This window comes from Physeter macrocephalus, chromosome 4, assembly GCF_002837175.3.
Source record: "Physeter macrocephalus isolate SW-GA chromosome 4, ASM283717v5, whole genome shotgun sequence".
Classification (NCBI taxonomy): Eukaryota; Metazoa; Chordata; class Mammalia; order Artiodactyla; family Physeteridae; genus Physeter; species Physeter macrocephalus.
The window spans coordinates 522,159-544,651 of NC_041217.1; the positions used below are offsets into that span (position 1 = coordinate 522,159).

Sequence of the window (22,493 nt, forward strand, 5' to 3'; positions counted from 1 at the left end):
GACTCCTGTGAGAATTTCCACTTCGGGGGGAAGGGCAGGGAGACAAAGAGACACTGGGCCGAAGGCCATGAAACTATCAATAGAAGGACCTTCCCAGGTCATCCTAGGAGCGGAGGCCCTAGGACGCTGGCTCAGGACCACGACAGCACTCGGGGAGCACTGGGTCCTGCTGGGCCCCGGATCCGACTCCCATCCCGACGTGGCAGATGTCGGGGTGCCCTGGGCAGGTCTCACCCTCTTCCGAGCCTCGGCTCTCACGCCTCATCCTGTATTTGGGGGCAGGGAGGGGGTGCCCTGGTAAAAAGTAAGGGAGGGGGGCCACGACAGGAAAGGCAGAAGGTCCCAGCCTATCTGGGGCGCCCAGGAGTCCCAGGCCTGGGTGACGCTTCTTGCAACCCAACACGCCACACAAACATCGCCCCAGGCGCTGGCCAGGGGCTCCCTGTGCCCCCTAGAGGGCAGGGCCTGGGGCACAGGGGGAGGGCCAGGCTTGGGGCAGAAGGTGGCAGACGGAGAGCCACAGGAACCACGGGAAGGCAGCCGGGTCCGTCGTACGAGGGCGGAAGCTTCCCTGGTGGCTGGGAGCCCCTCCACCTGCCGCGTGCCGGGGTCTGAGGCTGCAACACAGGGCGGCAGCACGCTCCCCACCCTTTTCAGGGCAGGACAAGAGAGACAAGAAGGTCACATCTGGTTTGAAAACCCAACCGGCAAACCAAAACCTATCGTTCAATAGTTTGGGGAACCGGCTTAAGGCAAGTTCAACAGCTCTCACTGCCGCGGGATTCTCCCGCCTCTTTACCACACGGACGCGCACACTGAATCTCTAAGCAAGGGGCACAACGTCCTATTTTCAGAAACTTATTTTCACAGGAGTCTTCTGAGCGGCATATTCAGGCCCAGTGGGGCACGGAGCACATGTGCATCCAGTCCCGGAGCAAGGGAGACGCCCTGGCCGCCCCTCCTTGGCCTCCGTGAGGCCCCCTGCCCATTGCACCTGATCCTGGACCGCTCGGCCCCCCCCCCGTCACTGTCCTCGGCTCCCCTCATTTCCCTTAAGCGGACAAACGTCCAGACCTCTGGTCCTCAGCCTCAGACGCGACAGGGAAGAGGTCAGAGCAGGGCCGAGGGGAAACCAGGCCAAGGACACGCGGTGGTGGCCTGGGAGAGCGGGGGGCCGGGGGCGGGGCCCTCTGGTGGGGTTTATTTTACAAGCAGCGTCCTTCACGGAGGGGGCGGGAGGGGAGGGGCGTAGGGGAACGGAGAGGACATTTACAAGCGTGAGGCCCCCGCCCGGCCCCCCGCCGCCGGCACGGCCCCCTCGGCCCCCGGCGGCTGTCCGCCGTCCACGGCGGGTGGCCGGTTCCCAAAGCGGGTTCCCTCTGGCTCCGCAAAGTGGCTGCCCTCCGGCCGGGAGCCCCCGGGCTGCTGGCAGGGGGCGAGGGTCACGGAGGTGAGGCCGCAGGCCTCCAGCCCGGGGGGCGGGCCCGCCTCGGGGGCCTCCAGGACGAGCCCCACGTCCGAGAAGGCCACCAGGGCCTGGGTGGAGTCGCAGGAGCTCGGCTCCAGCTGGCCGGCGGCCGCCAGGGCGAGGGGCCCCGGGACCCCCGGGCAGGGCCGCAGCCGCCGCAGGTCCGCCCGGAAGTGGGGGCTGAAGAGCAGGCAGAGCAGGGCGTCGAGGCAGGCGGACAGCGGCGGCACCAGCGGCAGCACGGGCTCGACGGCCTCGGGGCTGACGGGGAGGGGGCCCAGCGCGGACGCCAGGCTCAGGGAGGCCACGGGGCAGAAGAGGGGCCCGTCGGCGAAGGTGAGACAGGCCACGCGGCGCACGGCGGCGCCGTCCCACGCGGCCTCCAGCTCGGGCCCGGGCGGGTCGCAGGAGAGCCTGACGGGGGCTGCGGCCACCGCCAGCAAGCAGGAGGTGTTCAGCACCACCAGCGCCGCGGCGAAGCCCAGGGCGGCCGGCCGGCCGTCGGGCGGGGCGTACGGCAGGCAGAGCGGGGGGGCCCCGTACTCACCCACGGAGGCCGGCGGCAGGGCGGCCGCCGGCCCCGCCAGCACCAGGCAGCCCAGGGCCCCCGCGCGCAAGCTGCCCGGGGCCGGCGCCTTCCCACGGGCCCGCACGGAGGCCTCGGAGCCCAGCACGGCCAGGAAGCCCGCGGCCTGGCAGCCGGAGCCCGACTCCCAGCGGGCGCCGTACTCCGCGAACCGGCCGAAGGTCAGCGCGTCCACCAAGGCGAGAAGGCCACGGGAGAGGCCGGTCAGGGTGCTGGCCCCCGCGATGGCGCCCACCACGAACTTGACCGGGGGCAGGGGGCCGGGCCCGGCTGCGGACGGGCTCAACAGCACCAGCCCATTGCAGAGCACGGAGAGCAGCACGACGGCCCACACGGCCAGGCGGACGCCCCAGCTCTCGAAGAGGTGCTCGCAGGGCTTGAAGGGGCCCGTGGGAGAGAGGACCAGACTCTAGCCCGGGGCCCCGGGGCTGACACAGCCTCATCCATCTGCAGGGAAGCCCTGCAGGCCACCGGGAGTCTCAGGACTCCTGGTGGGTCTGGGGCAGGCCCAGAGGGGACACAGGAGGAGGGCTTCCTCCACGAGCTGCCGGGGGTGGACACCAGCCCAGGACACAGAGGCACAGACGTGTGAGAAACGCACACACGGTACAGACTAAGGCAGCACGGACCAGCCTTGGGGAGACATCAGGCAGAGCAGCCCTCCCCACGGAGCAGCGTCCAGAAGCAAGGAAGGGACAGGCTGGCCTGGAGGAGCGGCCAGGGCAGCAGCCCTAGGGACAGGCTGGGGCCAACGCACAGAGCGGCACCCAGGACCCTGCCCTGGGGAGCCTGGCCAGGTGGGCTCTCCGTGGCTCCTCGGTCACATTTAACGCTCACTGGGTCAGTGTTGGGGGCAAAGCCTACCAAGAACATCAGAGGGCAGGTGGCCCCTGGGGTTTTCCCGCCTGGTTCTGCACTGGATGGGGGACAGCCTGGCGTCCATCTCTCTCCCCAGGCCCTGTCCTCAAACCACCTTGTAACTTTGGACACCTTTGTTTCTTCATCCGTTTTGACCTTGGACTCCTGTTCTTCAACGTGCTGCTAGGTGGCTTGGGGATTTGAGAGGATTTGTGACACCTATTTTTTAAACGTTCTTTTTTCTGATTACCAAATAATAGATGTCAGTTGTAGAAAAACTGGAAAGCGTAACATGGAAAGATGGAGACTGCTTATGACCCCGCTCCGCGGACTCATCCTTTTGCTACGTTTTCTATCAGTTTTAAGAAATACATATAGGTTTTTTAAACTAAATTGGGCTTTACTGTATATAATTTCTCATTCTCTCTCTTTTTAAAAATTTATTTATTTGGCTGCGTTGGGTCTTCGTTGTGGTGCGCAAGCTTCTCATTGCGGTGGCTTCTCTTGTTGCGGAGCACGAGCTTCAGCAGTTGTGGCACGTGGGCTCAGTAGCTGTGGCTCGTGGGCTCTAGAGCGCAGGCTCAGTAGTTGTGGCGCACAGGCTTAGTTGCTCCGCGGCAATGTGGGATCTTCCCGGACCAGGGACTGAACCCTTGTCGCCTGCATTGGCAGGTGGATTCTTAACCACTGCGCCACCAGGGAAGTCCGATAGTTTCTTACCCTCTTTTTTAAGTTAAAGTTTTATCATTCACTTTCCCATATTGTTATATTACTGAAAAACGTTTTAGGTGTCTGTGCGGTGAATATGGGCGCACCAGAATTTATTTGGCAATTTGTATGTGCTATTGTAAAAGTGAGTGCAAGCTGGATTTTGTCTTTTGGAGCTTCCCCTTTCACGTCATCGCTGCTGATCACCGGTTTTCAGAGGCCGCGTGAACACACACCTGCCCCTCCAGGTGCGCTGGCGCGCTGGTGCGCTTGCCGCTGCGGGCACTAGAGGGCGCGCTAGAGGCGCGAAGCGCGGGGCGCGCGCGCTGCGGGGCCTGGGCGGGGCTGGAGAGCCGGTGAGAGGGTCGCTGTCCACTGCCTTCCACTCGTCCGACGGTTCCCGGCCCGGCTCCCGTGGCCGCTGCTGCCTCCGGGTCGGCCTGGGGCTTCACGCTAAACACAGAGGCTGGGCTGGACCAAAGGGGAATTTTCTTTGTTTCTTGACAGCAAGATGGATTTAGGGGAGACTGAAGGAGGCGTCCTCAGCCAGTGCTGGAAGGAGCACCCCCGGGACACCCGGTGTTTTACGCCCTGGAGAGCTTTACCTACGAGAGAGACGGCACCCCTCCTGGGATGGAGTGGGGAGGGATGGAGAAGGGGGCCTTGCAGGGTGCTGCCCCTGCTTGAACTCTGCGGGTCTCAGACAAGCCAGCCCCGCACCCGCGCCCGGAGCAGTGGGGTCTCTTCACTGAGAGACATTTCCTCCTGGCTGTGTCACCTCTGGCGATCCGTAAATGTCGCTCGGACTCCCCTCCGCTCCCCCTCTCCCGCTCCCCCCAAGCAGCCACCGAAGGGGGACGACAGCCCCTCCCCCAGGAGTGACCAGAAGAGGCTGAACTCACAGAAGAGCGGGGGCTCCTGAGACGGAGCAGGACGCTGCGGTCCTCCCCACTCCCACGTCCCCCGCCCGCCTCCGGTCGGTTTTAACCAAAGAATAAGTTTAAATCAGAGAAGTGAGAAAATGCAGAAGCAAAGGAAATAGCCAAACAGGACTAAATAATAATAGTCACTGAGCAAAGTCAAGGATCTTCAGTCCCTCCTCGAGCGCTGTAGATAACATTCTGAGCCATGTCCTGTGAGCTGTTTACTTTGTAGATACTGAAACCCCCGCCAGCTGGAAGAAGTGAACTACATGATGACCAGGCTGTAGCCATGACCTAAGCTGCCACAATTCTGAGAACCGGCCTCAAGGAACGGGAACAAGCCGACCCTGGAACTGAAGCCTAACTGTACTTAAAACAATCAAGATGACGCGGGTCAGACCACCGATGACCAATTTCAAGACGACCGTCAGAGCTGCCTGTGCTGTTTCTGCATGGAGCCCCCTCCCTCCGTCTGTAAAAAGCTCTTGCCCACTGATTGTCGGTGGGGGCAGTCGGCCTTTAGGCAGGCGTCCACCCTCCGCCCCGCCCCCCTCCACTCGCTGGCATCCAAAGTAAAGCAAACTTTCCTTTCCACCGACCTTGTCTCTCGAGTATTGGCTTTCAAAAGGCGAGCGGCCGGACCCCACTTTCCGTAACGCTCCTTCCCAGTCCCTGCCCTCCCCACCCCGAGGCACCGCTCTCACCTGGAACAGGGCTGCACTGGACAGTGGGGTGTGGCCTGGGGCCCCCCATCTCCAGCTGGAGCTCGTCCGGGTCCACATCATCTGAGGGGAGACCAGAAACTGGCTCAGACCCTGGTCTTGGTGTGGGTCAAGCCCCACCTTTCTCCAAAACCCCACCCCTCTGAGATGTCCCGACTCGTCTGCTGGGCACGGGGCCTCCCATCGGCCCTGCACAAACGTTTCTACCCTCGGGGGCAAACCTCTGGTCAGCTCCCTATTATCCATCCGCCCATGGCCCTTTACACCTAAGACCTGCTCTTCCTGTAACTCAGACACCGAGTGCCCCCATGTCCCCCCAGGCAGCTGCACAGAGTCAGGGGAGGCTGTCCTGCTGGTGGGAGCCCTCTCCACGGGCCAGCCCACCTCTGTGACTCCGTGTCCAGCTGGGAGCCCTGCACACTGCAAAGGACAGAGCAGCGAGCGGGGTGTGCTCGGAGGAGGTGGACCAGGGACGGTGACAACAGCCGAGCCGCTGGGGGTGCTGGACTCGGGGAAGGCAGGGTGAGGGGAGGAACGCCGTCCTGCAGGCATCATTACACCCCGACGTGCTGATGGCCCCAGACGGCAGAACCAGCATCAACAGACAGGTCACAGAAGGAGGCAAATCATGACCCGGAGGGAGAAGTTCCGGTTCTTCCTACACAAAGAAGCTCCCACCATCAGAGTGTCCAACAAAGAGGTCACGGGTGCTGAGCGCAGTACCCCGTGCTGGGCGTTGGGCACAGGTGGGGGGCATGTGGGGTGGACGAGACGCGGCCCTGCTCTCGAGGAGCCGCGGGCACGTACGCTGCAGCCACGAGGAGGTCACCTGGCGCCAGGGCTGGGGCTCCCCCAGCTCTCATCCTCCAGGCCCCGCGCCTGCGGGGTCCTCATGCTCACCAGCTCACTGACGCTGCTCTCCGCTGCAGGAGGCGGGCAGCCCGGGCCTCATGGGCAGGTGAGGAAAGCGAAGCCCTTGCCCTGGGTCTCACAGCCAGTGAGCGACAGAGCGGAACTCAGACGGAGCCTCGCTGGGCCGCAGAGCCAAGGTGGGGGACGGGGAGACGGGTGGGGGAGCTTTACAGACGCACGCGGTGTGCGTAACTGGAGAGACCGGAGAGACTGGAGCAGGAAGTCTCCAGTGTGAGAAGGGCGCTTCTCTACTGCGTTAGCAGATAGCCTAGATCATCTTTAACCATCCTTCCAGTTCTAAGTCTAGGCTCTGCGATTCTGTTAGTCTGAGAAAATAGGGTTAGAAAGGCAAATCCCTCGTTAAAGAAACTCCAAAACAGGTTTGAATCAAATGGCATTATTTTCCTTATTCGCTCTTGTGCTGTTTCTTAAAGCAGGGCCTGCAATCTCCAGGGGGGTGGACATCTCAGGGGCCATAAATTCTTTAAGAATATTGAAATGATAAATGATAACTCAACCAGTTTATAAAGACGAAGCTCCCTTTTGCAGCGATAATTCATCATTGGAAGATCCCCCTCGAGGCTTGTGGGATCTTAGCTCCCCGACCAGGGATTGAACCCCTGGCAGTGAGAGCGCCAAGTCCTAACCGCGGGACCGCCAGGGAGTTCCTGGAAAGTTTCTGGAGTTGGGTCGGGGTAGGCGGGTTCTGGGTGGGTTGGGGGAAACTGCCTCTCCTGGAAGGTCAGGGAGCCGGGCCAGTGGGCTCTCCACCACGTACAGGCCAGGCCCAGGCAGGCGACCGTTTGTCACACTTGTCCCCGCCTTCAGCTCACATGTCTGCTTCCTGTGTGGAGGGTAAACAGTTCAGTTGGGAGCTTTCCCTGGAGGCAGGGAGGCCCTGTGGAGCTGCCCATGGCCTAGGCGCTGTTGGGTGGGCAGGGGGCCGGGCTGCGCCCACAGCCTAGCAGTCCATCCCTCGCCACCTTTCCTGCCCTGTAGAACGGAGCTCAGCGGTGCTTGGAAATCAAAATGCACGGGTGAGACGCAAGAGCTGAGGCCAGTGGACTCGGTCTGAGGCTGTAAGGTCACAGCCGAAGCGCTAAGCGCCGCTCTCCCCCGAGGGGGACGTGGCATGTGGCTGCAGCCGCGGCCCTGGCCTCTCCTAGGCTCAGCTGCTCCTCAGGAAGTGGGGCCCTGCTCTGGTGCCGTTATGGCAGTGGCCGCCCACCACCCCGATGCCCTGTGGTTCTCCCAGACTCTGGCCTGGTGGAGTTTCACTTTCGGGAAGGAAGGTTTCCACTCCTCCTTCCATCCCTGAGGAATGGACGGCAGACACCCAGACCGCCCCGGGGGCCGCTGCTGCCCCTGCCGGGCCTCACGCTCTCCCGGGAGGGCTCCAGTCCCCTTGGCCTGCCCACGGCGGCCTCCTGGGCTTCCAGCTACAGTCCCGCGGGCCCAGCCAGAGGCGCCTCCCCGAGTAGCCACCGCGGACGGAGGGCACACGCTTCTGGCTGCGGGACCTGCAACGCTCCCGACGGCCTGTGGGGCGCGAACGCCGCTCCCAGTGTACGGGTGAGAAACGGAGGCTCCGCAAGGCCTTGTCCGCCGTGACCCAACCCGTGAGTGGTCTGGTGGAGTTAGAACGTGGCTCCGTCTACAGCGGCGTGAATGTTCTTACGTGTTTAGATCTGATCTTTCTGTCTAGCTTCCGCACCGACACGTAGTGAAGAAGGACTTAGAGACTGAAGGGAAACCCCAGAGTCGGGGCCCTTCCCCTCCCCACAATTCTGCCCGTGCTCTGCAACAGGGAGCAGGACACGAAGACCTCTCTGCCCTTCTTCAGAGACCCCAGCCCGCAGGTGCTCCCCTGTGGCCTCCCCGAGAGCCCCCGGGCTCCAGGGCCTCTGAAGTCCCTGGTGAGGCAGTGGGGCAGACGGCGGGGGCAGCAGTGACCCCCAGCTGCTCCTTTGGCTCTGAGACACGGCGTGAGAGGACTCTTCCAGAATCAGGTTTCATTTCATCCATTTAGCCTGACCCCGCCTGGCTCGGGCGGGTTGGAAAACGCTGTCTGCTCTGAGAACGCCCGCCGCAGGGCTCTCGTGGAGGAGCTGCGGCCCTCGAGGCCCACCAGGACAGGGCTGTCACGTGAGCCACGGCCTGGGGCGCGCCCTGGGGGCCACAGAGGGCTTGGCAGGAGGGAGGCGTGCCTGCCGTCAAGGTCGGCGCCGCCCTTGTCTCCCCGGGCCTGGGGGACAGGCGTGAACAGGGGCAGCCCCTCTCTGGGCCCCCGGCAGCCCCTGCCGGCTCCCCTTGGGGTCCTGCGCCTCCTCCCTCACAGCCCCCCACGGCCCCCCAGGGTCACTCACAGCGGCTCTCGGCTGGCCCGCCAAGGAGGCCCAGGGGCCTTTTGGGAGCGTCGCGGTCCTCAGGGTGAGGGCCCTGGGGCGCCCGTCGGCCCAAGGCCTTGAAGAAGCCGGGGCAGACGCTGTAGGGGCAGCACTGGTAGGCGTAGGGCACCTCCAGGGTCCTGGGGGGCTGGGGGAGACGGCCACCGTAGCCACGGTCAGGGGCCCGGCAGCCCGCACCTGCCCCCCAGCCCCCGAGCGCGCCGCTGGCCGCCTCCCAGGCTTCTTCCTAAGGGCCGCAGCCTGCCCGCCGCCCCCGGGGGCCCTGAGCGCCGTCCAGCCTCCTCCTCCCTCATCCAGAGGCCTGAGCCGGGCTCCGACGGGGAGCAGCCAGGCCACGCAGCCTGGGAGCTCGGCCCCTCCGGGCGGGCTTCCTCTTCCCCTCGCGAGGAGACAGGGTTCTCCCGGCCCCTCTTCACCCTCGCCCTCCGTGAGGCCTGCGCCCCGTGCCTCTGGGCACGTCAGAGCTGGGTCGGCGCCCTGCGGGTGAGGCCGGGCCCCCACTGCTTTGCAGCAGACGGAGTGTGGGCCACACGGGCCGAAGGAGGCCTGGGGTCCTCGGCACCAGCAAGGGCTGAGCGGCTGTTTTCTACTCATCAGCACCCTGGGCTCGGCCCCGATTCCAGGCCCGGAAGCTGCCCAAGCAGCAGGGGGCCTTCCCACCGTCTTACCTCTGTCCTCGCCGGGGTCCCCCAGGGCTGGGATTGGGAGAGGGAAACGCTACACGGGGATGAGGAGGAAGGGGCCCTCCCCACTCAGGCTTGGCCAGACTCTGGGCCTCCAGGCTTTTCTCGGGGTGAGGCCCTGGGCTTTCTCCTGTCCCTCCCGGCCTGGCCACTGCCCGGAGGCAGACCTCTGTAGGCGTGGGGACGGGAAGCCTCACCTCAGTTTGGGGAAGCTGTCCTTGGGGAAGGCCTGGGACAGAGCCCAGTTCCCTTGGAGCTTCAGATGCACCAGGCCCCCAAGCCCGGCCAGGGGCAGTGTGGTCAGCTGGTTGTCTGTCAGGTCCCTAGGACAGTGGAGGGTCAGGGTCACTGGCAGTCGGGGGGCGGCTGGAGGCAGACTGTGCTGAAGGCGTGGCCAGCGTGCCCGGGATGGGAGCCGGAGGAGAGGAGGGAAGGAAGGCTCGGCAGGAAGGAGCACGGATGCCGGGTAGAGGCGGCAGGGTTGCCAGGGCCCCGTCGTCCCCCACTCGTGGGACCTCGGGGGCCGACTACACGGGGCTGTTGGAGGTGGCGCCACGCCGGCCCAGCTCCTGGGTAACACAGCCGCTCAGCCCCAGCTGCCGGGCCCCGTCTGAGTCCCACCGGAGTCCCTGTCCGCCCCACCAGGGCACCCGCCTGCTGTGCCGGCCCCCGGCCCCCTGCTCTTCTGAGGACGCGGAGGCCAGAGCTGGGACGGAACGGCTGGGACGAAACGGCGTGGCCGTCTGGCCACACGCAGGGGTTCGGTCACCCGTTCTGTTTCAGGGCCAGCTTAGCAGCCAGCGGGGGAGACGCGCATGGCTCCCCCTGGAGGAATATCAGAAGAAGCCAGGCCTCCAAAGCAGACAGCGCGGCCACAGACCGGCAGCGTGGAGACGGCCTGGGCTGGACGTCAGGGACCCGGCCCCGCCACCAGCTCCCCGTGAAGCCGAGGCGTGTCGCAGGCCTGCCCGAGCCTCAGTGGCCTCATCTCTCAAAGGGATAAAGATGCCCATCCGACCGACGTGGCGGGAGCCGAGGGAACGGGCGGAAGCAGAGGTGAGAGAGTGGCCTGGAGCCCAGAGAGCAGGGCTGTGGCGCCGGGGTCCCGGCCCCTTGAGTGAGCAGCCACCTCCCGCGGGCCAGGGAGCCTAGGAGGTGAGGGGCAGGGCTGCGCGGTCTCCGGTAGCCGCGCCTTCAGGACGCAGCGGAGAACACGCACCACCGTGCGCGGCGGCCCCGCGGGCTCCCCCGGCGCTGACGCCCGGGTGACTTAGGGATCCGGCTGCCCGGGGCTGAGGCTGCAGGGGCGGCTCCTGCTCATCAGGCCCCACGTCTGTCCAGGGGGCTGGGGGTGCCGGTTAGGCTGGAGCCACGTCCCCAGCATGTGTGGCCGACACCCACGCGTGTCCCCCCGAGGCCGGGCCCTCCTGCCCCCGCTGGGCAGCCCACAGGCCCACGGCGCCCCAGCACCCAGGAGGAGAGGGCAGTGGACACTCACAGCTTGACCAGGGAGCGCAGGGTCGCGAAAGCCTCGGGGTGGACGGACCGGATGGCGTTCCGGCTCAGGTCCCTACGGGCAGAGGACGTGACAGGAGGGGACAGTGACACATGGAGGACCCGTCGTTCTTACCCTGGGTCACCGACACGTGCCATGGTGTGGGCGTGCAGGGAGGCTGCCCCCCCCGGGTGTTGGGGGTCCCCACGGGGCGCGGGCGTGCAGGGAGGGCCCCCCCGGGTGTTGGGGGTCCCCACGGGCGCAGGTGTGCAGGGAGGCCCCCCCGGGTGCTGGGGGTCCCCACGGGCGCAGGTGTGCAGGGAGGGCCCCCCCGGGTGCTGGGGGTCCCCACGGGGCGCAGGCGTGCAGGGAGGGCCCCCCCCGGGTGCTGGGGGTCCCCACGGGGCACAGGCGTGCAGGGAGGGTCCTCCCCGGGTGCTGGGGGTCCCCACGGGGCGCAGGCGTGCAGGGAGGGCCCCCCCGGGTGCTGGGGGTCCCCACGGGGCGCAGGCGTGCAGGGAGGGCCCCCCCCGGGTGCTGGGGGTCCCCACGGGGCGCGGGCGTGCAGGGAGGGCCCCCCCACCCTAGGTACTCACAGGGCCTGCAGGGAGGTCAGCTGGCGGAAGGTGTCAGCTCTGATTTCCCAGATGCGGTTGTGCTGGAGGCCGCTAGGGCAGCGAGAGAGTCTGGATGAGCCCAGAGGCCCAGACACTGCCCCCACCGCGACCCCACCCACTGGGAGGAAGGACGGACCCAGCCCGCAGAATCACCAGAATTAAAGGGAGCATGGGGGACGTGGCTGCCTTGGGTAAGTGGGTCAGGAGACAAAGCTACAAAGCCGTCCCTGTGGCCCCAAAGGGAGTGAGCTTCCAGGGCTCCCACCGGCCCTGGCTCCCGGCCCAGCTGGCCTCACTCCTCGGGCCTCCACGCCCTAGTCCAGCAGCAGAATGCTGCCCAGCCCCTGGCGGCCCCAGACGGGCCCAAGCTGGGAGGCAGAGCTCAGCACACTGGCGTCTGAGCGGAAGATGGACCCTGGGCCCCGGCAAAGGCGCAGACCCTCCTTCCTTCAGCGTCAAGGCACCCGGACAGGCCCTCACGCCCCCGACCCTGCCTGGTCCCAGGGCACAGGCACGGAGGGCCGGACGCCCCGTCACTTGGGGAAGCAGGAGCTGGGTGAAGGGAGCTCGGAGAATCTGTGAAGCGGTCTCGGTCCCCGTGGAACGTGCAGCCCAGGTTTCCCTCCCAGACACGACCGTGCACGTGCGTGTGTGCTTACGGAAACCGAGTGCCTGGGCGTTTCCAGTCCCCCACGGCCACCCCGTGTCCAGCCCCCCTGCCCCTCCGCTGGCCCTAACCACTGTCACATTTCCTGCCGCCTTGACCCCCAAGGAGCCGCCTCGAGACCCTTTTGGGCACCATCTCCTGGGCCGTCACTACGAGTCCCGGCCTGTCGCGGCCGCTGCCAAGCTCCCAGCCCTGACCTCGGGGTCAGCAAAGCCCAGGGAGGGGAGGGTCAGGGTGCTTGCTGACCCCGCCCTCAGGCCCAGGGCCCCGGACTCACATTTCCTCCAGCTTCTGACACCCGTGCAGGCCAGGCAGCGCCTCGATCCGGTTGTGAGACAGCTCCCTGGGGAGAGGCGGCCGGGCTGGTGAGGGGAGCTGGGCCTCAGGGACGCGGCCGCGGACCTCCTCAGCCCGGGCACTTCCCTCCAGCTCCCCGCTGGGCCCCTCCTCTCTGCGGGGCCCGGATGGGGCTGCCTCATCCATATGAAGGCCCAGGGGACCCTGGGAGGGCCCCGGGGGTCGGGGAGCAGGAGGGGAGAGGGGCACGACAGGGCCACACCGGGAGGAGCCAGCTGGCCGAGGCTACCCAGGCGGCACCGCTGCCGCAGTACGGAGCCGACGCCCCTAGGGGTCCCCCGGCCCAAGCCCTCATCCAGCTGGGCACACAGAGGGGCCAGGACCTGCCCACGGACACGCAGCCTGTCGGTGGCAGGCTGGACACCCGTGCAGGGCGCGCGTGCACATCTTGAGCCAGGGCTGTGGTCCACGGTGAGCACGTCAGACCCGAGTGAGACTCGGGGGAGAGGAAACTCCCCGCTCCTCATGGGACACTTAAGCTCCTCTGTGGTCCCTGTGTAGACTCGGGTAACCTATTAGAGCCACGCTGGGGGGACCTAAGACGTGCCGGGCGCTTCCAACCCTCCTAGATGAGCCCACGTTTTGCAGATGAGAAACCGGAGCTCAGAGACACAAAGGAGGAGCCGGGGTTCACCGGCGGGAAGCGGCAGAGCTCGGCCTCAGCCCCGGGTCTGACTTCGAAGAGCGAGGCTTTTCCCCGAAAGGGAGAGGGCAGCCCGGTCCCTCTCGGGCAGGTCTCAGCCCAGGCTGCCTCTCTCCAGGAAGAGAGTGACCAGGGGACGGAGACCAGAGGACCCCTGCCAGGCGGCGGGGCGCGGGAAGCACTCACAGGACACGGAGCCCGGGCAGCTGCTGGCACATCCCCGGGGGGAGCCGCCGGAGGCCCGCACGGGTCAGGGTCCTGCGGGGAGAACGGAGCGGGGCTGGCACCGACCCGGGCCCTGCCGTCCCCAGCCCCTCCCCCCGCCTCCCCTCTGGCCTGACGCTGACGTGGGAGCACAGAGCTGACAAGAGAGAAGTGGGGGGCATGGGGCGGGGGGCTGCGGGGAGACAGAGGAGGAGGTGGGTTGGGGTGGACAGAGGGGCACGGCCGGGCACCGCCTGGCAGGCGGTCCTGCAGCCAGACCCTCCCGCCCTCCCCTTCGTGTCCCCCCCCCCGTCTCCTGCTGTCACGAGCAACACAGGGGCCGGACCCTCTTCTGCTCCTCGTAGGGGAGGGGGGCCACGCGCAAGCCGTGGATGGAAACTCCAGCCCCAGTGGGGCCCTGGAACCAAGCCCAGAGCCCGTGCCCTGTGTCTGGGGCAGGGAGGACGCCGGGGCACCCGGGGCGGGGGCAGGGGCCTGCGAGCGGGCTGCAGAGCGGCCGGCCTTGGGACAGGGCGCTCCGGGAGGACGTGAGGCCAAGGCCGTCCTCGGGGAACCACTACGTCCCTCGTGGAAGAGCTTCCAGCCCTGGGTGTTCGCGGGACTCTTGTGCTCCCTTACAGCGCCTCGGGGGCCTGCTGTGCCCTCGCCCCGCCCCCCAGGACAGAGTGGACACCAGGAGGCACAGGAGGTGGGTGGCGCAGCCCTCCCGCCGCCCCCAGGCCCTCCGTGCGCCTCGGCTCGCGGCTACGATCTCCGAGAAACTCCAGGCTGGGGAAGCGGGAAGAGCAGCCCCTGCTCTGAACCGCCTGCCAGCCCGGCGGGAGCGGCCATGGGCCCCGGGGCCGAGCCGGGCAGCCTCTGGGCCAGGCTAGAAGCCACAGCAGAAGGCCAGACAACGGGGACCAGAGTCTGGGGGCTCTGGGGGGTGACGGGGGATTGGGGGGCCAGCGTCCACTCACAGGCTCTCCAGGCTGGTGGTGCCTTTGAGATCTGGGAACCCCTGGATGTCTGTGGCACCATTCAGAGATCTGGAGATAGAGCACCAGGTGCTGAAGGGGGGTCAGCCCTCAGGGACCCCCCCACGGGGACCCCATCTTCTGGGGACACCGTCCTTCCCCGACCTCCCTCCAGTGACCCCAGCTGCTCAGGCCCTGGTGGAGGCTGGACGCCTAGCAGGCTCCAAGCTGCCATTTCCTAGGTCAGCTCCACCCAGCCTGGCCCAGACAGAGCCAGTCACCCGGCCCCGAGCCAGCTGGCCACCCAGCCACCCAGGCCCAGCGTGCACAAAACACAGGCAGGGACCGCGGGACTCGCCCCGTTTGAAAGGCAACGGCTTGAGCGCTTCCGGAAAGGTGTCTGTCTGCTGGGGCTGCTCGCTGGAGCCGGGAAGCGGGTCTCCCCTAAGCGTCACCTGCCGGGGTTTCCCCCAGCGGTCACCCCACCTCGGGGGACCACGCGGGCCTGCACGCGACAGGAGCCCAGCAGGACGGGCGCCGCCGGGTCCTGAGGAGGGCTCGGGCCTGAGCGGGAGAGCCTGGGGTCCAGGGATGAGACATACGGATGGCACCAGCCTCAGGGGTGAGAGTGGGGCGCACAGGAAGGTGGAGCTCGCGCCCCTAAAGACTCAGGGGCGTCCCTGTGCTGCTGCGTGTACAGCGTCACCTGCAGGAGGTTTTCTGAAGACGTTGCACTTGGGATGGGAGTTGAAAGAGCAAGAGATGAGGATGCCTTTGGGTGTCCAAGAGCCACAGGGTGCGGCTCCGGGGGCCCCGGAGAACCACCTTGTCAGGCTGCTGCTCCTTCAGCTACGTGAGCTGACCCTGACTTGGCGGGACTGGCGGGGGGCGGGGGGCGCCAGAGGGCGGGGGGGGCGCCAACTCACAGGGTGCGCGGCCTGGGCAGAGGGAACTGTGAGAGCCGCTCAGGGGAACAGGCTGGGCCCAGACCCCAAGGAGGGCGCAACCCTGGAGGTCCCCAGGAGGGAGCTGGGGGTGCACGGGAGGAGGAGGCGGAGAAACAGGGCCCCCGGAGGAGACGTGGTCCCCAGATGGAGCCAGGCTTGGCCTCAAGGCCCCGAACTGAGGAGTGGAGCCCGGGGGAAGTAGGGGGGCGCAGGGGGGACGCCCGTGACCGTGGAGGAGAAAAGGGGGCGAGGCCCCCACCGGGCGTGCAGGCTCTAGAAGCCGGCAACCGTGCATCTGGTTATCGGGGAGAACAGTTCCAAGTGAACGCTGGACTGAAACGCACAACCCACGCTAGCAGCGCCCTCTGCCGTCCTTTCTCCACCAGAGCCCCCGGTTCCTCTGTGTCTCCCTGGCCTCTGGGACCCCCCTCTCTCCCCTCATCACTTCCACGCTCATTCACGAAATCCACCTCCAGCCAACGCCCACCCAGCCCGCTTTGCTCGTTCAACGTTCCCGCGTGAATTCGCACGTCACACGCGTCTCATCACCCCCTTCGTGGCCGGTGTTGAGCCGAGCTCCGAGGGACTCAGGAGTTTACGAGACAGAGCCCCTGTCCTCAAGCCGCTTCTCCCGAGAGACGTGGACGGACACACCCACACGTGTGCCTTCCTGCTCCCGCTACCCCAGGGCTCTGCTGCCCCCCCACCAGCTTACATCGCCTGCTCCCAGGCCTTTGCACAGCCTGCTCCCTGCACGCCCTGCAGACCGAGCAAATCTTCTCCCTGCCTTTCCCCGCTGCAGGGGAAAGGCAGGCCTTGGTGATTCGTTGGCAGTGGAGGGCCTGCAGCCGTTTCTCACACGGACCCTCCCCTGCAGCTGGTCCAGCTCCTCACCTGCTACCCAGCATTCACACCGTCAGCCGTCTGGACCAGGTGACGGGGGAGGCACGGGGCTGGTGCTGAAGGCCCCGGGTGGCAGTGAGAGCGGATTCGGTGCTGCCTGGAGGTCTGGGCTCTGGTCATAAACCTCTGCTGCCTTAACTGGTCCCGCTCAGCCCCACGCAGATGCCGTCCTGCCGCACGGGCCCTCCTCCCCGAAGGCTGTCTTCCCGCTGGCTCAGCGCCCCTCTGCTCACTCACTGTCCCATCGGGTCCTCATCTCCACTGTTCTTCCTCCGCCACTGTCGCCTAAGCCTCGTCCATCCTTTAAGGCTGATCTCAGACGCGTGAGCCCTCAGTGCTCTTTCTGCGCTCTCTGGACACCCAGACCGTTTTAGCTAAGATTACAGGATCTAGGGTCGGAGTTACATGCCGGCCCTGAGCTGCTGCGTCCTGCCCCTGTACTCTGCATCCTCGATAGGCCTGAAGCCCCAGGGGACGGCTGGTGTCTGTCTCACCCCTGGTTTGCATTTAACCGGAGCAAATGCATTTTAGAATAAAACGAGCAGTGGCCGTGGGGGGGTGGGGCAGAGCCAGCTCCTTGCGGCCCCACTGGGACAGGGGACTGAGGAGGGACCCAAGGCACAGACCAGCCCCCTGCTCTTGTCCCCTTACATCTCTAGACACGTCCAGCCAAGACGGGGGGGTGCCAGGCAAGCCTAACAGGCGGGGCTGGGCCTTGCTCTCCCCAGGCTAGAAGGGCCCAGCTCCGCGGGTGACTCAGCCCTAGAGATGCTTGCAGCCCAGCAGCAAGGCCTGCGACTGCTGGCCTGGGAGGTCAGGACCTCGGGAGATGAGGGTGGGGGCGGCCCTTGGGCACAGAGGACACCCCAAACCCCACAGAGGAGCTTACAGTTCCTGCAGGCGGCCCAGCGTCCGGACGGCCACGGGGAACTCGTGCAGCTGGTTGTAATTCAGGTCTCTGGAAAGAAGGCAGGACAGTCGCTGGAGAGCAGCCCCCAGGGTGTGTCAGAGGCTCCGGGAAACGGACGCCGGCTCTGGGTTGGCTGCAGAGAGGGTCTGCCAGCCTGCCGGGCCCAGGGCCAATGTCCGGAACACACTTTGGGCTGTTCCTCTCCCATCGCTGCCCCCAGACCTCGGCGGGGGCCATCCCGGCCACGGACCTGTTTTGAGGGGACGCTTAGGGGTGGATAATGGAACCAACTCTCTCCGAACAGCCCCCGGGCTGAGGAGAGTATCTCAAGCCTTTGGAGACACCAGTGGATGGGGAGGGGGCCTGGGCAGAAGGGGGCAATGTTTAACACCTTGTCACCGGCACGAGGGGTTCTGGAAGCTTCCTCGGGTGACCATCTTGGCTATCTGTGGCCTCTGCTCTCGTCTTTTGCAAAAATGGACAGGACGTCTTATCTTCTGGTGGCGGCGTGACAGCTAATCTTTATTTTCTCTCACCCTTTTCTGCACTTCCCCCTTTTTTTTAAACAGTGAACATATATCGTGTGTATAATCAGAAAACACTGGAGGGACTTCCCTGGTGGTCCAGTGGTTAAGACTCCGAGCTCCCAATGCAGGGGGCCCGGGTTCGATCCCTGGTCAGGGAGCTACATCCCACGTGCATGGCGCAACTTAGGAGCCCGCCTGCCGCGACTAAGACCCGGCGCAACCAAAGGAAGAAAGAGAGAGAGAGAGAGAGAGACAGAAATAAAACATTGGAAATGATGTTGAAAAGCGATAGCAACCCAGGTGGTCGAGGGTACGGGGAAACAGCGTTCCAATAAACCCTCAGTGGGAATTTAAACGTGCACAACCTTTTAGGCAAAATCTGACAGAATCTTTTCAAATGAGAAGGTTCGCACTGAGTCACTCCACTTCCACGAACTCAACCCACAGAAAAGTCTGCAGCCGCGGGTGCAGATATTTGTAAAAGGGGGCTCGTCACAGCAGTGCCGGGCGTCATGCCCTTCACGGCGACGCGGCTAAGGGCGGCAGGAGACGTGCAAGCGACCGAGAGCAAAGCTGACCGTCCTCGGAGGAGACTGAGAACCCAGCTCCCACATGGCGGGGGAGCCCCGCCAGAAGAGGGGTGCGCGTTTTGAGGAGTTGAGACTGGGAATGGGGGGTGGGTAAGAGCGGCAGGGACTTTTCGAGGATGTCCCCCCTCCCCGCCCCAAGAGACTTCAGGACGGAGGTCGGCTTTCAGAGCTGTAAAGCTGGCTTCTGTCTCACTCAGTAGCCAGCGCCTCGGCCCTATGTAGGATGCACCTGATCTGGGGGTGCCGTCCTGGCACCTCTACAAGCCGGTGGCTGTGAGCCAGGCTGGGACCCGGGCCCCTTTGCTGCAGTGCTGGCACCTGGACACGTCTCTCCTCGAGCCACAAAATACAAAGAAACTGTGGGACTAAAAATAACCGTGTGTGCGCGGTTGGGGCAAATTCTGGACAAAAGATGCGAAGAGACCAAAAAACCCAACTGCCCCCTCTGAAGAGCCTGGAGCAAAAGCAGGCCACCGCGCACGCCCCCTGCGCACAACACCGCCTAAGGGGTGGGCAGACCACCTAAGCTACCCCTCTGGCCTGACCCCTGGACTCAGCCCACGAAAGGAAGAAGCTCGCCCCCCTTTCAGAGAGCGGGCCAGCACGGGCACCTGTTGTTCCCGCTCCCCACCACTGCAGCAGGGGCCCCAGGAGAGCCTCGCCTGAGTTTCTTGTCTGGCCTCTGATCAATTTCTATCGATAGAGGAGGCCAAGAACCCTGGTCGGTAACAGCTGGAGCACAGGGTCCCTGCTCTGGCAGGGGAGGCACGGCTCAGGTGCAGCGTCCTCTGGAGGCCCCAGGATGACCCCAGCCCACCTTTTCGGCCTTTGAAAGCCACCCTTGCCCTGACAGCGTTCACGAGGCCATCCAGTGCCAGGACAGGGCCACAGGGAGGCCCTTTAATTAGTGACTTGCGGGTTTTGTGGTAACTACAGGTCAACACAGAGACGATGACAGATTCCTCTACCTGGCAGGGTCATGACACCTACCAGTCCACAGGCAGAGCCAGGCGCCTGGCCCAGGGGCCAGAGGGGGCAGTGACAGTCGAGCTGGGTAATTGGCCCCTGACACACACACACACACACACCTACCTCCCGGGTTCCGCTCAGACTCCCCTGGTGACCTCGGGTAACCCCTGCTCTGCTCTGCCCGGTCCGTTAGGCAACCAGACACCTTCCCCTCCTGTGTGCACACCTGGACTCGCTCAGAGAGGCTCCCCCGGGGCCGCACGAGGGCAAGGTGAGCCGAGGGCAGGGGTTTTGCAGCGCACCTTCCTGAGACCAGAGGTGCCGCGGGAGTTTGCGGATTCCTGGGGTTCTACAAGGGGCGGCCGAAGATGCCCGGAAAATCGGGCCGAGAGGGTTGGGGAGGGAGGCAGAGGCGGGTAGGTGAATTTTTCTGACCTCTGATTGTGCAAACGATTCACCCTCCCGTCTCAACGTCTCCAAATCCAGAGCCCCCTTCAACCTGGCTCAGCCCATTCAGGGAGCCTCCTCTGCTGCCCCAGGAGAACCAGATTTCCCACAAGTCACATGGGGGCATCTCTGCTCAGAAGCCTTAATACTGCAGCATCACCTTCGATGCAAAGGCCCGCCAGCTCCGGCCCCAGAGCTTTGGCTCACAATTTCAGCCGCCTGGGACGCTCCAGGCATCGGCACGGCTGCTCCCTCCCTTCCCTCAGGCCTCTCTGCCCAAATAACCCCTCTTCGGGAGGCCCCTCTGACCCGCTGGGCGCTGTCCCCTTGCCCTGTGTGGTCGATTGGAGGTGGCCCCGAGTCTCACCGTTTTGCTGCAGAAGTGAATCAAATCATCACATCGCACCCCTTAAACTTTCACAACGTGCTACGGTCGATTACGGCTCAATCAGGCTGCCCGGAGAAGCGGCCCGAGCCCCCCCAGCCTCGCCATCCCGGCTCCCGGAGACTCGGCGGTGCCCGGCGGAACGGGCCGGAAGCGACGCGGGGCCGCCCCGTCCCGAGTCACAGGGGCCCCCACAGCCCCTGCCTCCTCTGGGAGGGCCCGGCTGGCCTCCCGCGGGACGAGGGCCGCGTGGAGAGGGCGCGGGGCCGGCGCCAAGGCCCCACGCGCTCCGGCTGAGCCCCAGCGGAAGGCGGCTGTGTGACGGGCCCGCGGGACAGCTCAGCAGCAGAGCGGCCAGCGCGCAGGCTCACGAGAAATCACAAATGTTGCTTCAAACCGCTAGGCTTTCAGGCGACTGACACGCGGCAGTAACAACGAGACACCTGCCCTCTCTTTCCCCGTGGAGCGCCCTGACGTCGAACACGTATCTGCTGATTTTCTTCCCATCAAACTGGAATGAAGGTTCCTTGAAAAGAGAAACCTCGCTGCTTTCTAACTGAAACCCCACAAGGGTCCTGGCACGGAGCAGCCGCTCAGCGAACGCTGTTGTCTGAGTGAGTGAGTGAGTCAAAGGTCTAGACAAGTTGATTAACGGGAAACATTAACGGACCCTTACAGGAATCCGGAGTATCTGCGGGCACAGCCTTGAGATGCCGAGATTGATGTCACGAGGCACCAGGCAGTCGCGAGCGGTCCCCTCAGGGCTGCCCGGGGCCACAGAGGCTGGGACAGGCCCCCTGGGACCTCGCCGTCGTGGAACCCTCACATACTTCATCGGTCTCACGTCCAGCAGCCAAACCGAGCGGCTCCAGCCCCCCTCGGCAGTTTCCGGTCAGGAATTTTACCAGGAACAGCCTGACAGACGGTGGGGAAGGACGTGTGGCACGAGGCATGCGAACTAAAAGGCTGTTTTTGTAGAAGAATGTGGGAGAATAAAAATGGTGCAAATGTCAAAAAGAATTCTGCAAACCGCGTGCCAAAGAGGTAGCCTGATTTTTTCCCACTGGTTGTCGACACAGGCTCAAGGGTAACTGCCAGGCCTGCTTCCTCCCAGCAGGCAGATGTCACCGCTACGCCACCTCTGGTCTAACGGCCCAAGAACGTCCCCGCAACCCTCTCTGGCCCTGAGGATTCAGTTCAGGGCGACGGGGGTTTGCCGCTGGCCCCCTCCACCCAGAAAATTCCGCTGGGTGGAGCAGGAGGTGAAGAGACGGCTGGGAGAGTCTGGACGGCAGGACGAGCGGCTGTGCGGGATGGCGGGTCCCAGGAACCCCACACCAGGGCCTGTGGAGATGGAGATGCACGAGGCTGAGAGACAGGGCTCCACGGGGACGCGGCCCCTGCCCCAGCTGCAGGCAGCGGGAGGGACATCGGGGCCGAGAGCACGGTCTGCAGGAGGCGAGGGGTGGGCTTTGCAGCAGAGCAAGCAACGCAGTCCGGTTGAGCAAAGGGCACTGTTTGCGGGTGAGGCCAGGGGCAGGGGCCGGCGCGCTCCAGGTCGCACCTGGGACAACCTCTCCGGCGCCGGGCGTCCACCCAAACGACCTCTTGTCCCGCAGCTGCCTCGCCGGGAGCTGCCCCCCCGTTACACCCTCGTTACAGTCGAGGGACGTGAGCACAGGAATTAAGGAAGGTTCCTGACCGCACCCAGCCGTCAACTGGCCAAGGCGGAGAGCACTGTGTCCCCTCAAACCCACCCTCTTCTCTCTCTGCAGCCACGCTGCCCCGTGCCACGGCCCCTAGCCCCGTCGGCCACGTAAACGTCTGATGCGTGAGTAAAATTAAAAGTTCAGCTGCACCGGCCACGCTTCACCTCCTTGCTCACGTGTGGCTAGTGGCCGAGGTGTCAGAAGCACAGAAGGAAGCACTTCCTTCCCATCACCACGGAAGCGCGGTCCTCTGGAAGAGGGGGCGCAGCCAGTGCGGCGTCTTCCCGGCTCCCCGCGGTGGGCCTGGCCACGGCACTGGTCCTCCCCTCAGAAGGCGGGCAGCAGAGACGCCTGCCACCTCGCGAGCAGGGTCTACAAAGCAGCCAGACTGCCCCCTCCACGGCCTCGTCACCCTCCTGCCAGCTAGATGCCAAGCGCGATGAGGCCCTGGGGACGGCAGGACCCCAAGGAGCCGGATCCCCGCGTCACCACACGGAGGAGGGCCACCTGCCGAGGAAAAGCACCTCCTGGGGCTACTGCACGATCCAGAAATAAACTCCTATTATGTCTGAGCCATGCTTCATGCTTTGGCCTGTTGGGGACAGCAATTTAGATCTCATTCCACTGACCTGGCGGCACACCCGGCCTTGAACCTGAGTCTGAAGGCCCCGCTCAGCTACTACACACCTGCCAGAAAGACGCTTCTGAAATGCAAAGCTGATGCCGTCACCTTTCTGAACACTCAGAAAAGGCTTCTCACGACTCACAGCACAGCGTTCGGGTGCCTTCCTGGGCTCCAGCGCCTTGAGCCATCTCTCAGCTCTGCCTGCCGTCTCACCGCATGGAGCCTCACCCCCTCCTGCGCTTAGCTGTGGCTC

At 65.0% G+C, this 22,493-nt stretch overlaps 1 protein-coding gene across 1 annotated transcript in view; it reads right to left on the bottom strand.

Annotated features, from left to right (window-relative positions):
* Positions 1-1,269: 1,269 nt before the first annotated feature.
* The window catches only part of LGR6 (leucine rich repeat containing G protein-coupled receptor 6), a 102,400-nt gene continuing 81,176 nt past the window's right edge, over positions 1,270-22,493 (bottom strand). The window contains exons 7-17 of the mRNA XM_024130576.1: positions 16,968-17,036; positions 14,684-14,806; positions 14,232-14,300; positions 13,234-13,305; positions 12,325-12,390; positions 11,360-11,431; positions 10,767-10,838; positions 9,466-9,591; positions 8,544-8,704; positions 5,251-5,328; positions 1,270-2,444 (exon numbers count right to left, since the gene is read on the bottom strand). Coding sequence (XP_023986344.1) covers positions 1,270-2,444; positions 5,251-5,328; positions 8,544-8,704; positions 9,466-9,591; positions 10,767-10,838; positions 11,360-11,431; positions 12,325-12,390; positions 13,234-13,305; positions 14,232-14,300; positions 14,684-14,806; positions 16,968-17,036 — 2,083 coding nt within the window. The remainder of the gene's footprint in view (positions 2,445-5,250; positions 5,329-8,543; positions 8,705-9,465; positions 9,592-10,766; positions 10,839-11,359; positions 11,432-12,324; positions 12,391-13,233; positions 13,306-14,231; positions 14,301-14,683; positions 14,807-16,967; positions 17,037-22,493) is intronic.